A 14,574-nucleotide genomic window follows, 5' to 3' on the forward strand; every position below is an offset into this window, starting at 1 on the left:
ACGCAGCGAAGGCCTCCCGCGGCCTCACCGGAAGGGGCCCGGGCACCTCCAGCTCGGCACAGGCAGAGGAGGCCACTGCTGGGAAGGGTTTTGAGGTATGAAGAGAAGTCCGCAGCCTCCCACACTCCACTCCGGGAAAGGCGGCCCGTGGGAGGAGGCAGGAGTCAGAGCCGCGGGCCTGGGGTCCTGTTAGAGTGGCTGCTCTCTGTCCCTGCCTTCTGGGAGTTGGAGTCACCTCAGTCAGTGGACCTGTGTAAGGACCCTGCTGGGGTTCGGAACCGGACACCCCCAGGCCTGGGCTCTTCTTGCAAGTCCTGCAGACTCCCACAGTGAGCCACCGAAATCAGGCTTCTCCCCTCCCCCGTCCCCAAGCAGCGCAGAACACCCGGGACGGAAGCGCCAAGCTTTGCCCGGTGTCCAGCCGGCCTGGTCCTCCCCGGAGGAAGAGCGGACCTCGGTCCTCCGCAGCCCTCGGTCGCACCCCGGCTCTGACGGCCCTGGCGCTGCAGCCTCGGCCTCGGGCCTGCGTTTCCTGAAGGCTCACGGTGGGGGAGGGGCTCACGAACCTCATTCCATAAATTTGCAACAGTCTTTTGTGTCACTCTGCGGTGCTGGGACGGAACCGGGGTCCTCAGTGTGGCTGTGACAGGCGCTGCGGCTGCAGCCCATGCGTGTCGTGTGCCTGTCCCCATTTTGCTGGCATGGGGTGGGAAGGTTGCCAGGGCGGTGGCGTGGTGCTGGGGGGACCTTGCTCGCACTGAGTGCCACACATACGTCAAAGGGATGGACGTGACCAAGAGCAAGAAGCCTGGAGGCTCACGGGGCCAGGGAGAGGCCCCTGGGAGGGGACAGGCAGGGCAGAGGGAAGAGCTTGAGACAGAGGGCGGGTTGGAGGGTTGTGGGGGGCCCTCCTGGACCCCTGCAGGGCAGGACTGGCCTGGGCACATTCCCCACTCAGCAGGGACAAAGGCAGGTGTGGCCCGAGGCCTGCTTGGGGCTGGGGGCAGGCGCCCCAGGGTAGGACAGGGACAGGCAGGCGGCTGCTGGTGCTCGGCTGTGGGGACAGAGATGCTGCCCCGGGGAAGGAGAGGGAGGCCAGGCCACCCCCTGCCGGGTACACGGCCCTGCGGCCATTCCCGGGCTCTTTAGAACTCGGCCCAAGGCCTCAGCGGCCCGCTGACCCCGGGACCCTGTCACCGCGGGTGTCCCTTGTGTTTTTCCTTTTTGAAACAAACACTGGTCCTCAGGGCTGGGCCTGGCGCCAGTCCTCACTTGGACCCCATGGAGCCCAGGTGTCCCTCCTGCAGGGCGGGCGGGGCACGGCCACAGATGCGGCTGGGGCCGCACAAGCAGTCAGTTTTGGGGGGCTGGTGGGCTTTGAGCTGGGGTGTCATGGTGTGACCCGGGCGGCCTGCCTCGGTCACTGTTACGAGACACGGGACGGGCGATGGACACGCCCCTGTCCCCTCCCCACGGGGCTCACACCTGCTGCGTGTGCCCCCATCAGCCCCGGATCCCGGGTGGCGCGACCCCCTCTGCCCTCCCCGGGGCTCCGGGCCCGCCACCTCCCCGCCCCAGAAAGCCCGGTGCGACACAGCTGCGACGGGCGGGGTGAAGTTTATTGTGGGTTCAAAACTCGGCTGGAGGGGACCGCGGGCCGCGGGTGGCGGCGCCTCCCCTGTAACATTTTGGCAACAGTGAGAGTCTTGTAAACAGCACGTGGCTCAAATGGCTTCCCGCACTTCGGGGGGGACCAGTGTCAGTAAACGGGGGCGGGAGCAGCGGGGCCATGGCGCCCGGCCCTCGGCTCCGCGCCCCCTCAGGACGATGCGGGGCGGCGGGAAAGGCAGGCGGAAGCGGGGACACCGTGGACGAGGCTGGGCCCAGCCTTGCCCTCTGCACCCGCAGGGACCCCCGCGGGGTGCGGCCCCCACGTTCCTGTCTTGCTCGCACGCACGCACGCACGCCCCGAGCTTCGGGGACACTGGGACACGGGGTCAGGCACAGCGACAAAGCAGCAGTGGGGTGTCCCGGAGCCTGCGCCCCGCAGAGGGCCGACGCAGGGCGCCCTCCCGCGGCCCCGGCCCCTCCCTGAGTGCGAGCCCCGCACAGCTCCGCGCGCCCCGGCCCACGCAGGCGGAGGACGGAGCGAGGCCGCCGTGGGCCGAGGCCCCGCGCCCTGGCGTCCAAGGGGAGGGGACAGGACTAGAAAAGGTTCCGCGCTCTCTGTACAAAAATAGACCCGGTCTCTGTCGCAGTGGCTAAAAGTGGCTGCCTTGGTAGAAAACTAGAAAAGGAAGCGAGGCCGCGGCTGGGCCGGCGTGCGTGCGCGTGCCGGCGGGCGTGCGTGCGCGCGCTAGGGCCAGGCCTGCAGCTGGCGCTGGTCGTAGTCGGCGATCAGGCGCTTGATGTGCGCCAGCTTGCTGTGCAGGTACTCGCAGCGCCGCTTCTCCCGGCTGTAGTTCGTGTTGGTCTGCGGGGCGGCGGGAGCGCTCGGTCACGCGTGCATCCCGCGCCACACACGTCCCCAGCCCCGCGCGGTCCCCGCACGGCTCACCGGGAGCCGCCGGCCTGGCCTGCCACTCACCTTTTTGATTTTTCGGTATTCCTGCAAAATCTGCCCACGCGTGGTCTGTGGAGACAAACCCAACCACTTACTGTCCCTCCGTGGCGACGAACCCAGCTGCGCCTGTCCACTGTTCCGGGACGCAGCACGGTGGCCACTGGGCGCAGCAGGGAGGACGGAAGGGGGACCAGGAGCTCGAGGCCCTGAGAGGCCCCCGCCATTCCCAACGCTCTGTGCACAACACGGCCGCGGCCACGATGCAGATCCCAGCCCGGCTGCCCGCACGCCCCATGGCCGCCCCGCTGGCCGGCGCCTCCCGCACACCCGCTTTTGCAGAGCCCCGGGTTCCGTCCTGGCCCCCGGCCCTGCGGGCCTCCTGCTGCCCCTGGCTTGTGGGGCTCGGCCGAGTCCCCGCACCCCAGCCCGGCCGCCTGCGCGCCCCGGGGTGGCACCGCGTGCCGGGGCGCAGAGCCGCGCACCTCGTACTCCGGGGAGCCCTGGGACAGCTGGCGCAGCTGGGCGTCGAGCTGCGTGAAGCGCCGCGTGATCTGCTCGATGCGGGAGTGCAGGTCGCGGTACTCGCTGTACTCGGCGTTGAAGTCGTTCTTGTAGCTCTGGCGCTGCTCCGAGGACGAGATGACCGCGTATTTCCTGCGGACACAGGAGGGCCGGCTCAGGGCCCCGCCGGGACGGCGGCCCCGGGCGACCCGGCCGGCTGCGGTACTCACAGCAGGTAGTCGGGCGTGTCCGACGTGGACGTGGGCGCGCTGGCACTGCTGCAGCTTCCGTTCACGCCTGCGAGGGCGACAAGGTCCGCTGAGGCCCGCGGGGCGCTCGCCGGGTAGCAGGGTGGGGACCTGCGTGTCCCAGCACATCGGTGCACCCCACACCCGGAAGGCTAGTCTCACCTCGGTCCCCACAAGCCGATCCCACGGGGCCCAAGGGCACCCCACAGCACCGGCCTCTGCACACACGGGGCCTGCTGGAGCCCACTCCCGAGGGACTGGGCGCCGGGCCACACAGGACAGCACAAGGTGTCCCCCAGGGCCTGGGCCAGGACCCCACCTGGAAGCGGGTCAGGGCTGCCCCAGGCCACCATCGCTGGAGCTGTCCACGGGTGCTGGACCCCGCCCCCTGGTGGCCAGTGCTGCCTCAGGCTGCAGCACCCTCTGCTCAGTGCTGGCCAGGAGCTCCCCCTGGTGCGTGCAGGGCCGCACTGGGCCCGGTCCCCAGTCCCCTAGGGCTGCAAGGTAGCCTGGTGGCCAGAACTAGCTCCTCCCATGTGTCACCCCACAGGTGGACACAAGGACAGCCACCAGTGGCAGGGGCCTCAGCATTGGGTCCCCGCACACGGGGAGGGCCAGCGGCCACGGGACCCACCTGGGGTGTCGGGTGGCGCGGCGTGGGTGGCGGGCGTGGGGTCAGGCCTCCGGGCGCGGTGCCTGTCCTCAGGCCGCTCCTTGTCTTTGTGCTTTTTGGATTTCTTGGGCTTGCCGTGCGAGGCGCCGTGCAGCCTGTCTGGCTGGGCCAAGTCCGTCAGCAGGGGGAGGCCGAGGTGTGTGGTGGGGGCTGGGGGGGCGGGGTCCACCTGTCTGCAGTCCTGGCCGCTGTGGCCCAGGTCGTTGCTGACATCGGCCAGAGGGTCGTGGACACGCGGGGGCGCGGGGGCACCAGGGCCGGGGGTGTCCGTGGCAGCTGGTGGCCCCGGGGTGGGCAGCAGGGCCTCACGGCCGTTGGACGCACACAGCTTCCCGTTGAGGGTGGGCTGTGAGCGCTGCGTGAAGTGGGAGATGCGGGGCCTCTTGCTGGCCAGGGGGTCAGTGAAGTCAGGAGGGGGCGGCCGCTTCTGGGAAGCGAAGAACAGGACAGGAAGTGACCTCCGGGCAGTGCCAGCCCCAGGGGACGCAGGGCCTGCCTGCATGGCCATTCGGGCCAACACCAGGTCCCACACAGGGGAGGGGGGCTGAGGGCAGGCTCAACGCTGCTGTGGCCGAGGGAGGGCTGGCCTGGGGATCCTGCTCCAAAAAGCCCCACGGAGGGACAGGAGGAACAGCATGCAGCAGGAGTGGCAGCGTCCCCTGCCTCCCTCCCGCCCCTCCGCCCAGCATGGTACCTGTGGCGGGGATGGGCAGCTCCCGGGCTCATGGGGCGGGCTGGAAGCAGGGGAAGCGGCTGGGAGGCCACTGGGGGCCTGCGGCTGGCACAGCTTCCTGTGGAGGAGCGGCGGGGGTCAGAGGATCCGCGGCAAGGCCACGTGAGCCCCACTGTCTGCATGGAGCTGGGGAGCACGACCCCCAGGACGGGCAGGGCACCCGGACATGGATCAGTATGGCCCCTGTGACAGACAGTGCGGGGCTGATGACAGGATGAGATGAGGTCTCTGGGCAGCTCGGCTGACTCCTGGGTGCCTTGCAGGAAGAGGGGGACAGAAGACGCACCCGTGCGTGCACCTGTCTCACATGGGCGCCACGCTGCCCGGACCCCCCAGGAAAAGGCCAGCAACAGGTGCAGCCCAAGCTGGTTCCCGCAGGGCCCCGACTTTATGACGCTCCCAGCAGTGTTCTGTGCGGTCACGGCTCGCTCATTTACACAGAGCCGGACACACAGGCTGCACGGAGTGTGACCCAGTGACAGAAAATGTGCAGAGTGGCAAATCCACAGGAAGGAAGCAGAGCAGGGGCCAGGGAGGGACGGGAGCGATTTCCAATGGGGACTTTTGTTTTGGGGAGGACAGGACGTTCTGCAACCGCACAGAGGAGGTGGCCAGCTGCACAGCACTGCCAGTGCTTTACCGGGTGACTTGAGCTGTGAACGTCACCTCAATAACGCTGGTTTTTTTGGGTTTTTTTTGCCACACTGGGACTTGAACTCAGGGCCTTCACCTTGAGCCACTCCACCAGCCCTGTTGTTGTGAAGGGTTTTTTGAGATAGGGTCTCCAGGAACTATTTGCCCAAGCTGGCTTTGAACCGTGATCGTCCTGATCTCTGCCTCCTGAGCAGCTGGGATTACAGGTGTCAGTGGCCATCCTGAGTGGATGGACGAGCAGAGGACAGCCCCGGCCTTGGTGTGGAGGGAAAGCTGCCTTTAGCTCTCAAAGCTGAGGCTTGGCCATTTGTTGGTGTGGTGGCCGCACCTGCAACCCCAGCAGCGCTCGGAAGGCTGAGGCAGGGGGTCACAGGTTCTAGGCTGGCCTGGGCTGCAGAGTGAAGACCCTGCCTTAAAGAAACAAAGCAAACCTAGCATGGACTTGGCCACCTGTTGACACTGCCATGCATGGACACCCTCTGGGCAGGGTTGAGCCACCCAAGGAGAAGGGGGCTGCACACGGCCACGGGCCACCAGGAGCCCTGCTCTCCTCCTGCACACGGCGACGTGGACCCCAAGCCAGCCCGGTGAGGGTGGCAGCTCCCTGCCTGAAAGACACCTGGCCACAGCTCAGTGAGAGAGGCAGTGGACCCTAGCATGGGACGCTGGTGTCTTCTGCAACACCATGTCCACCACCAGCCTCCCGGGGCACCCAGGACACCTGACGGTGGCTCCAGCAGCCAGTGACCCGAGGGACCCCAGCTCGCTGCGCTCGGAGGACCTCGCTCACTCCCCGGGGGTGCCCGACAGGTGTGCGGCTGTTCGCAGAGCACTGGCAGAGCGCAGGGACGCCAGTGAGAACTGCGACCCTCCCAGCCTGCCCCTGGGCCCCGGGGACGAGGCCAGGTCACCCTGTGTCCTGAGACCACACTGGGGTGGGGACAGCGAGCGGGGGGAAAAGTGGCATTACCGGACAAGGACCCGCTTCAGCAGCTGCTGGTCGCCCTCTGAGTAGCCCGGCCAGTCCTTCTGCACGTCCTTGTACATGCAGTCCCTCAGCGTGCATGTGCCGTCACGGGCACTCACACTGGCCACCTGCAACACAGAGCCATGTCACCTGCAGGAAGCCTGAGGCGGGTGGCGTCCTGCACACCCGGGGCGGGAATGGATGGGAGCGCGGAAGGCAGGGGACGGACAGACGGGTGCCCTGCCCCCGTCCACGGCCCACTGAGCAGGGCCAGGCATGGGGTCCATGGTGACATCTTGCAGGGGACGCATCCCCAGTGCTCCTCTTGAGCCAGGTCTGCCTGTCCTGCCGCCGGCCCAGCTCTCACAGCCGCTGCAAAGCCGTGGCCGAGACTCAGCCCTGACACACAGAGCCACGGTTTCCCCGCGGGACAGCTGCGACCTGCGAGGGCCGTGTCCAGTGCGCCCCATGGGGACCGAGGGTTGGTTTTTCTTTTGTTCTTGTAGACAGGTCTCACTCTGTGCCCTAAACTGGCCTGGAAGTGGCCATCTTCCTGTCTCAGCCTCCCGGATGCTGGGATCACAGATGCCCCCGCACCTGGCTCACAGAACAGCTTCTCCTTGGCTGAGTGATGCCCTGTGACAAAAACTTCCCCGGGGCTGGACGCCAGCGCAGGTCTGGCCTCTCCGCAGCACCGACAGGCCCCAGCAGGTGCCGACTGCTCTACTGGCCATGGCTCCGGGGCTGTCTCTGCAGAGGCGTCTTTAGGTCAGTCGCTCCAGTCCTGCCATCCCCACTGAAAGGATGGGCTGCAACTCTCCCCAGCCTGGCCCCAAGCCAGACACTCCTGCTGTGGCATCTGCATGATGGACAGCTGACAGTGTCCTGCGGGAGCTGGCTTCCATCCCTGCTGGTCCTCGGGGACTGGCGGCCTCACGCGCTGGAAGCAAGCAGACTGGGTGCAGCTCCCCGAGGTCACCCTTCCCGAAAGCCAGTGGTGTTGTGCTGCCCAGTGTGGGGACAGTGAGTACACAGTAAACAGCTGTGAAGCAGGAGAACGGGGTGGGCACACGTGACGTCGTCCACAGGCACCGGCCAGGCCGGGAAGCCGGGCTCTGGGTGGGGGGTGGGGAGAGGCTGGCAGCAGTCTCCGCTGATGACCAGTGGGCTCCCACGGCCACCCTGCCTCTGTCTCCCCAGGCTCCTCTGTGGTGGCCCGGCCTCTCTGGAAGCAGCACCTGCGAGGCCTGTGGGTTCCAGCACTTTCCGTGAGCTGTGGCAGCTACTTTGCCGATGCTGACCTTCAGTCACCAGCACAATGTCTGTCTCCTGATCACCCTCGGGCTGGCTCCCAAGCCGCGGGGACACTGCTGCTTGGCCCTTGCATGTCCTCTGCTCGCCCCAGCTCAGAAGGCCACCTTCTCATAGATGCCTCGCGAGTGGATGCAGGAGCCCATGGTCCTTGGGTGGCCCTGGATCCCAGCCCTCTGTGAATGATTGGGCCAGGTCATGGCCAGGCTCAGTGTCCCCTGCAGGTAACTGTGGCTCCGTCTTGTCCACACGGTGAAGTGACAAAGGTGCTGACCGCAGTGCTGACCAGTGGGAAGCACGCACCGGGCCCCAAGTCCCCACGTCACAGACGCGGCCTCAGCTCCAGGGAGCCCGGAAGCAGGTGAGAGCGACAATGTCCCTCACGCCCTAAGGACCATGGGCCGCGGGCCACATCAGAGATGCAGAGCCTCATGGCCGGCACCACGTGGAGACATGGTGTGACGGTGACCACTTTACCTGTGGCTCCTGCGCAGGTGCCACCCAAGCTCCTGCATGAGGCAGGACAGGAGCGGCGAGCACCAGGACAAACGAGACGCTGGAATGGCACTGTCCCTGCTCAGCTGAGAGACCCTGTGGGCCAGTCACCCCTCCGCATGTCCCCACAGCCTGGCTGACGTCGAGGCCAGCGTGAGGCGCTCATCCCCAGGAACCTGGGCCCAGGCTGCAGCCTCGGGCCCTTCTGGGGTCAGGGGCAGGGGTGCTGGGCAGGACCACCTGGAGTGTCCCAACCCTCGGCCCAGCCCTGCTCGTCAGGGGTGCAGCGGTGACGGCTGTCACAGAGGCAGCTGTCCCCCGGGGCGGGGAGCTGAGGCCAGCTGAGCTGCACTCAAGGTGCCCAACCGTGTGGACCCCACGTCAGCACTGGCTGCATGCTGGGCCTGGCCTATGCACGGTCCCCTGCACGCCAGCCTGGAGGCCCTGGGCATCCAGCAGACACGGGGAAGGGTGTCCCAGCCCCAGCACCCCGTGCCCACGCACCTGCTGGAGCAGGCTGTCCAGCGCGTCCTTGTCGGCCTGCACCAGCCCGTCCTTCTGCAGCCGCAGCAGCAGCTCGGCCTTGCGGTACGGCCTCAGGGCCAGCAGGTGCACCACACGGTCCCGCAGCGGCCTCTGCACCACCCCGCTGGCCCCGCTCCTCCGGATGGCGCTGGCCAGGTTGATGGGCGTTGCCCGCTTCCGCGAAGGCACTGCATCCGCCGCTCCGGGCGCTGGCTTCCGGAACTGGACCTTCTTGCCTGCGACAGAGCCAAGTGTCGGGCACAGGGCATGGTACCCAGGCCAGGGCTGAGCTGCCCTCCCAGACTAGCAGGCCCAGGCTGGGGAGCCGGGCAGTCTCCCGGGCTCCCCCACCTCTGGGCCTGCTCGGTGCGGGGACACGGGTGAAGGACCACAGTCACAGCATTCTTTTAAGGCCAGGGTCTCACTGCGCAGGCCGGGCTGTGGTCCTCCGGGCCCCACCGTCTGAGTGTCGGGTCACTGCGTGGGCAGTGTGCCGGCTGACGCTGGCGCCCACCAGGACCTAAGCGTGCAAATTCACCGGCGTGTGCGCGCTCTGCCACCTCAGCGACCGCACGGCACCGAGCTCCGCGCACAGACCCGCCAGCGCCCGCCAGCAAGGGCCGTCATTCGTTGTCTTCAGGGACAGACCTGACCCCATGGCCTCGCAGCGCCCTGCGGCCACTCAGCCCCCGCGCTGCTGTGACCAGGTGGCCTGAGAAGGAGCGGGTCAGGGTGGGAGCTGAGGGGCACAGCAGTGGCCTCACCCTGGCCGCAGCCCTCGGGCCCCGAGGAGCCTCTGCCCCGACACCGTGGCGTGAAGGCGCCTCGGCCCCGGCCACCACAGCTGGCCTTCCTCCCTGGACGGCCCGGTGACTGTCCCTCCCACGCCCTGCTCACCCAGGTAGCGGCCTCCGGCCTTGATGACGATGGCGCTGCGGCTCCGCGTCTCCTCCTCGGCCTGCGCCATGCTCTGCCGCGCCTTCTGGTAGGAGTCATCGGTGGCGCACACCGTGACCTTGTCCTGGATGCTGCCCAGGCAGTCCAGGTGGACGTGGCCATGGCTGTGGGCAGGTCAGTACAGTGAGGAGGGGACGGGCAGGGACCCCACCGGCCGGCCCCACACGCCTGCGGCCACTCACCTGGAGACGCACTGCTGCACGCAGTCAAAGCTGCCCTGTGGGCCGTCGCGGCCAGCGCTGGACAGGTAGAAGGAGAACGTGCGCACCGCCTTGGGGCCGCCGGGCTGGGGCACGCAGATGTGCTGCGTGGACAGGGGGCGTCACGGGAGGCGGCCAGCGCTATGGTCTCACCCCCCGCAGGCAGGGTCCCCACCCCAGGCCTGAGGCTCTGCAGAGGTGACCTGTTCCTCCTCATCAAACGGGGTACCCAAGGTGAAACGCACGCCACGGGCACCGGCCTCGCGTCCAGGGCTGCAGCGCTGGCCCCAGGCAATGTCACAGGCAACAGGGGACACGCTGCTGAGTGCCACAGTGCCTGGCAGCGGACAGCCCTCCACAGCACGCACATGCCGGCCAGCACGGTCCTCACGGGGTGCGCAGCCAGGCTGTGGGCAGCGGTGTTCAGAGCTGTGCCCTGTCCATGCTGGGGGGTGACGGACATGGCCTTCCCTGAGCCCTAGCACCAGGGCAGCCCTTCCTAAAGTCCCCCACAAGCACCTCACAGCCAGGTGGACACACACAGGCCACGGACCACATGGGGACGGCATCAGCAGGACACAGGCTGTGGCCAGGCGTGGCCTGGGACGCCCGTGGTCTCACCCGGCCACCTACCCAACACATGTCTGTGTCAACATAAGCAGGTTCTTGTCACGGCCAGAGCGACAAGTGGCCTGCACCCCGTGTTTCAACACTGAGGTCAAAAATAAGAAATAATAAAAAAAAAAGAAACAAAACCCAAAAAACAAACAAACAAAAAAACCACTGAGGTCCACTCTCCAATCACGTGAGCACAGACACACAAACGCACACGCAGACACGCAGACGCACACTGGGGCAAGTGGCCCTGGCTGCCCAGCCCTGCCCTGTCCTGCATGGACACCGCCTGGTGTGAGCTCAGCCAGCATGGTGCCACGGTGTCCTGTCTACACGTCCTCCCAGTTGTGGCTGTGCTCAACCATGAAGTCACCAGACACCCACTCCAAACAGAGGCTGAGCCTCGCCACAGTGGCCAGCCACATGAGTGCCCTGGCGACCCGGCAAGTGGCAGGCCGGGAAGCCCAGGAGCAGGGTGTCAGGGAAAACAAGCGCCTGTGATCTCAGCACCTGGGAGGATGGTGACCGCAGGCCAGCCTGGGCTACTGCGCGAGGCCTGGTCTCAGAACAAAGAGGTGGGGCTGCAGCAACTGGGCGCTGGCCAGGGTGCCCCCCCGCCCCCCATGAGTGGAGGCTGGTCCACGCCAAGCTGGGACCCCTGGGCAGGTGGACTTGCCCTGGCTCCTGCAGACCCAGCTCTTAGCAGGGCCGGGGTGAGACCGGGTAGCCACACACAGTCCTGTTGGGCCACACGGCCACAGTGGGCTCCACCATCAGTGGCAGCAGGCAGGGAAGTCACCCACCTGGCCAGTGTGTCACAGGGCCCTGCTAAGGACCCAGTGGTCACGTGTCATTCGGGGTGGGGGACTCGAGCTTGGGATGACAGTATGTGACGTGGAACTTCAAAGTGAGGCTCAGGAGAGCAGCGTGTAGCTGGTGACAGGCGGAGCACAGGGCTTGTGTCCCTTGGGCCGGGAGGCACCCAGCCCAGCCCCAGGAATGCAACCACCACTGGAGGCACCTGTGCCTTCTGGGTGGGGTCCATGGGATGGCCGGGTGAGGCAGGTCTGGGTGGGGCGCCAGGTTATCTGGGGTGTGAGGAAGCCCCATAAACAAGCACATACATGTTCCCCGCCTGCACCCTTCCTGTGGGCTGACCGTGGTCACCAGGGGGTGCTGCCCCTGCCACCCTCCCCTCCGGGGGACCTGCCTGCAGCCCGGAGGACAGAACCGCCAAGCTGAAGCCGACCATCCCGCTGCGCTGACAGGGTGAGGGGTGGGCGAGGCTCTGGCTCCCTCCACAGCCGCAAAGGAAAACCCAAAGGCGCCCCGGGCGTGCAGCCCCGCGTGTCCTCTGTGGTGGCCGGGCTCCTCAGGACCATTTCTGAACCGCCCACGTTTGCAACGCACAGCTGCAAGCGCGCCCCGTGGCCAGACTACCTCCCTCGCACGCTTCCCGACACGCACGGGGCAAAGGCCTCTGCCAGGCCCTGCCGCACCTGGCAATGCCACGGCAGAGGCCACAGCAGCACAAGGCCCCGACCTGGAGCCCTGGATGGCTACTGCCACTGTTCTCCTTCCTGCCACCCTGGGTCCTGCTGGTGGGTTCCAGGGCCTGAGCAGGCAGGCAAAGCAGGGCGCAGAGCCACGCCAATGGCCAGGCTGTCCCCTTGCTCACCCGCTCCGTGCTGTTCATCAGCAACTGGAGCGAGAGCTGCACGCGGGGGACGCGGGGGACATGCCTGTTGGGCCACCATGATGCACTCAGGCTCGACGCCAAGGCACAAGGCACGGGCCCTCAGCACGCTCACTGCTCAGGCTCAGGACAGAGTGGCCATGGCCACCAGGGGGCACTATGGGGCCAAGCTGGCAGCAGGCCCAGGCCGGGCTGTGGACACTGCCCTGAAACCCCTGGCTGTCCTGTGGGGAGGGGACAAAAGGCCACCCTGAGCCTTGGCAGGGCTGCCTAGACAGCCCAGGCCACAGGTGCCGTGTGAGGAAGCCGCTGTGTCCACGACCAGGCTGACGAGCCAGATGCACAATAGCAGTGACCTGTCATTGCTTACCGTCCACAACCATGCACCACGGAAGCAAAGATGACCCTCTGGAGTCTGGGGCCCCAAGGATTCCCCAAGGAGAAAAACAGCCTGGGCCGGGGCTCAGGCTGCCTAGGGCAGCAGAGACACCGCTAGGGCCACGCTCTAGGGGGGCCACCGCCCACCCCGCAGACCATGGCGTACGAGCACCACAGAGCCTGTGGCCACTGCGTGCCCAGTGGCTGTCGGCAGACACTGACCGAGCGAGCGTGGCAACTTGAACTTTGCTAGTGCTAAGCACAAGTCGTGTGACCAGGAGGAGCAAGCTGCTCCTGCAGTGGGCGAGGACGGAGTCCAGAGCCCTCGGGGAAAGTGGCGGCCATTCGCCCAGCTTTGCCCAACTCTTACAGAAGACAACTGTTCAGAAGGAAGCTGAGCTCACACATGATGAGGTGCTCAGTCTCTGTGGCCCCCTTCACCCCTGAACTCTGATACACATCTTCCTGTCGTTCCCAGGCACTAACGGGCTCAGAGGTCAGGGTCAGGAGCGGGGTGGGCATCAGCCGTGAGAAGAGGACCCAGGAGCTTTCCTCCACCCTGTGCGGCCCTCTGTGGGCACCAGGGTCTGGCATGGTGTGATCCCCTCCACCCCCCAATGGGATCGGCCTCAGGCCACCCAGAGGCAGGTGGCCTCAGCTGGACACAGAAAGCCTCACACAGGAGGAGCCAGGGCCAAGAGGCTTAAAAAACTCACCCCTTGACTTCCGTCAAATCGGATGGATGGCCTCAGTGACACGGAGTCCTACAAAACACAAAATGGGGAGACATCAGAGAGCGCAGAGGTCACATCTGCAGAGAACTCACTGCAGTCCTAGGCGCAGGGTAGGGAGAAAAGGCATCCGAAAGCTTTGGGGTGGCCCACCAGGGCAAGGATTTCAAGGATCCATAGGAGTTGCTCCAATGGACACAGGTAGCTCCCAAGGGAGGCTGGCAGCAGGCCCAGGACCGTGGGGTCAGGAATGCACTGCTCCGTGTTCTCAGAAGCCATCATTGGCCTGTGAGTCCCCTGGGAGCAGAGGAAGGTGGGACAGCGGCCAGGCTCACACGCACCCCAGGCCCTGCATGGCATAGGCAGCCCTTCTCCTTCCCCAGGGAGCCATGCACCCAGGCAAGTCCCCTCTCAGACACCCCAGCAGTAGGATGGGCGCAGAGGGCGGGGCGGGGGTCAGGTGAGCTCGGTGTGGGACAGCCACACCTGTGTGGCTCCAGGGTGTGGCTGCAGGGCAGTGAGCACTGGACGCATGGGCATGGACAGGAAGCACAGGAGCCGCTCAGGGCCGGCGTGGCTTGGCATAGACACGTGAGGCTGTGGGTTGCAGTCCAGCACTGCAAAAACCCTGAACACACACGCGGGGCTTGGCCGTGTGCTGGTGACGGGGCAGAGCCCTCAAGCTGCCTTCACGCTTTGCCGTGTCCTGCAGTGCAGGGGGGACCAGGTCTTCTGTGTGCCAGTGGCACCGTGAGCCCAACCGGGCCTCACTGGGAGACATGGACCACAGGTCTCTGCAAAAGCTCTCGGCCCACTGGGCACTCAGCCGAGACACAAAGTGCCGCCAGCACACAGGCCATCAGCCAGGACGGGCCGACCCGCAGGACGGACCTCAAGTCCACGCGGTCAGGACACAGAATGACAACTCCCCAACGCTGCAGTCCACCCCCTTCCCACGAGGACCACCGTCAGGGACACTCCCACGCCCTCATGAAGCCCACGTCAGACGGGTCACACGCAGGATGAGGCTCACAGAAAGGGCTGCAGACTGAGGGCCTGGCCTTTCCCGTGACCTCAAGTGGCTGCCCCCACATGACCAAGCTGTCACCATGGGTCTGGGCTCCCAGCCACACGGGTTTGTGTGCTGTCTCTCTTGTCAGCGCAGCCGTTCACCGGGATCCCTGTCACACACATGCCAGACGACACTGCACGCCACCTGTGCCACGCTGACACGGACAGACACTAGGACTGATGCGCCTCCATGTCAGGCTTGCAGGCAGGACCCTGCCGTGTGACACGAGGGCCGTGGCCACAGGAAACAGCACGT

General features: G+C 66.4%; 1 protein-coding gene across 1 annotated transcript in view; it reads right to left on the minus strand.

Annotated features, from left to right (window-relative positions):
* Positions 1–1,598: 1,598 nt before the first annotated feature.
* LOC109676675 (RNA polymerase II elongation factor ELL) overlaps positions 1,599–14,574 on the minus strand; it is a 31,306-nt gene continuing 18,330 nt past the window's right edge. The window contains exons 2-12 of the mRNA XM_020152981.2: positions 13,233–13,280; positions 9,810–9,931; positions 9,568–9,731; positions 8,650–8,906; positions 6,343–6,467; positions 4,680–4,776; positions 3,947–4,412; positions 3,295–3,361; positions 3,046–3,217; positions 2,588–2,632; positions 1,599–2,473 (exon numbers count right to left, since the gene is read on the minus strand). Coding sequence (XP_020008570.1) covers positions 2,357–2,473; positions 2,588–2,632; positions 3,046–3,217; positions 3,295–3,361; positions 3,947–4,412; positions 4,680–4,776; positions 6,343–6,467; positions 8,650–8,906; positions 9,568–9,731; positions 9,810–9,931; positions 13,233–13,280 — 1,680 coding nt within the window. The 3' untranslated portion in view covers positions 1,599–2,356. The remainder of the gene's footprint in view (positions 2,474–2,587; positions 2,633–3,045; positions 3,218–3,294; positions 3,362–3,946; positions 4,413–4,679; positions 4,777–6,342; positions 6,468–8,649; positions 8,907–9,567; positions 9,732–9,809; positions 9,932–13,232; positions 13,281–14,574) is intronic.

The sequence above is a fragment of the Castor canadensis genome, chromosome 14, assembly GCF_047511655.1.
Source record: "Castor canadensis chromosome 14, mCasCan1.hap1v2, whole genome shotgun sequence".
Lineage (NCBI taxonomy): Eukaryota > Metazoa > Chordata > Mammalia > Rodentia > Castoridae > Castor > Castor canadensis.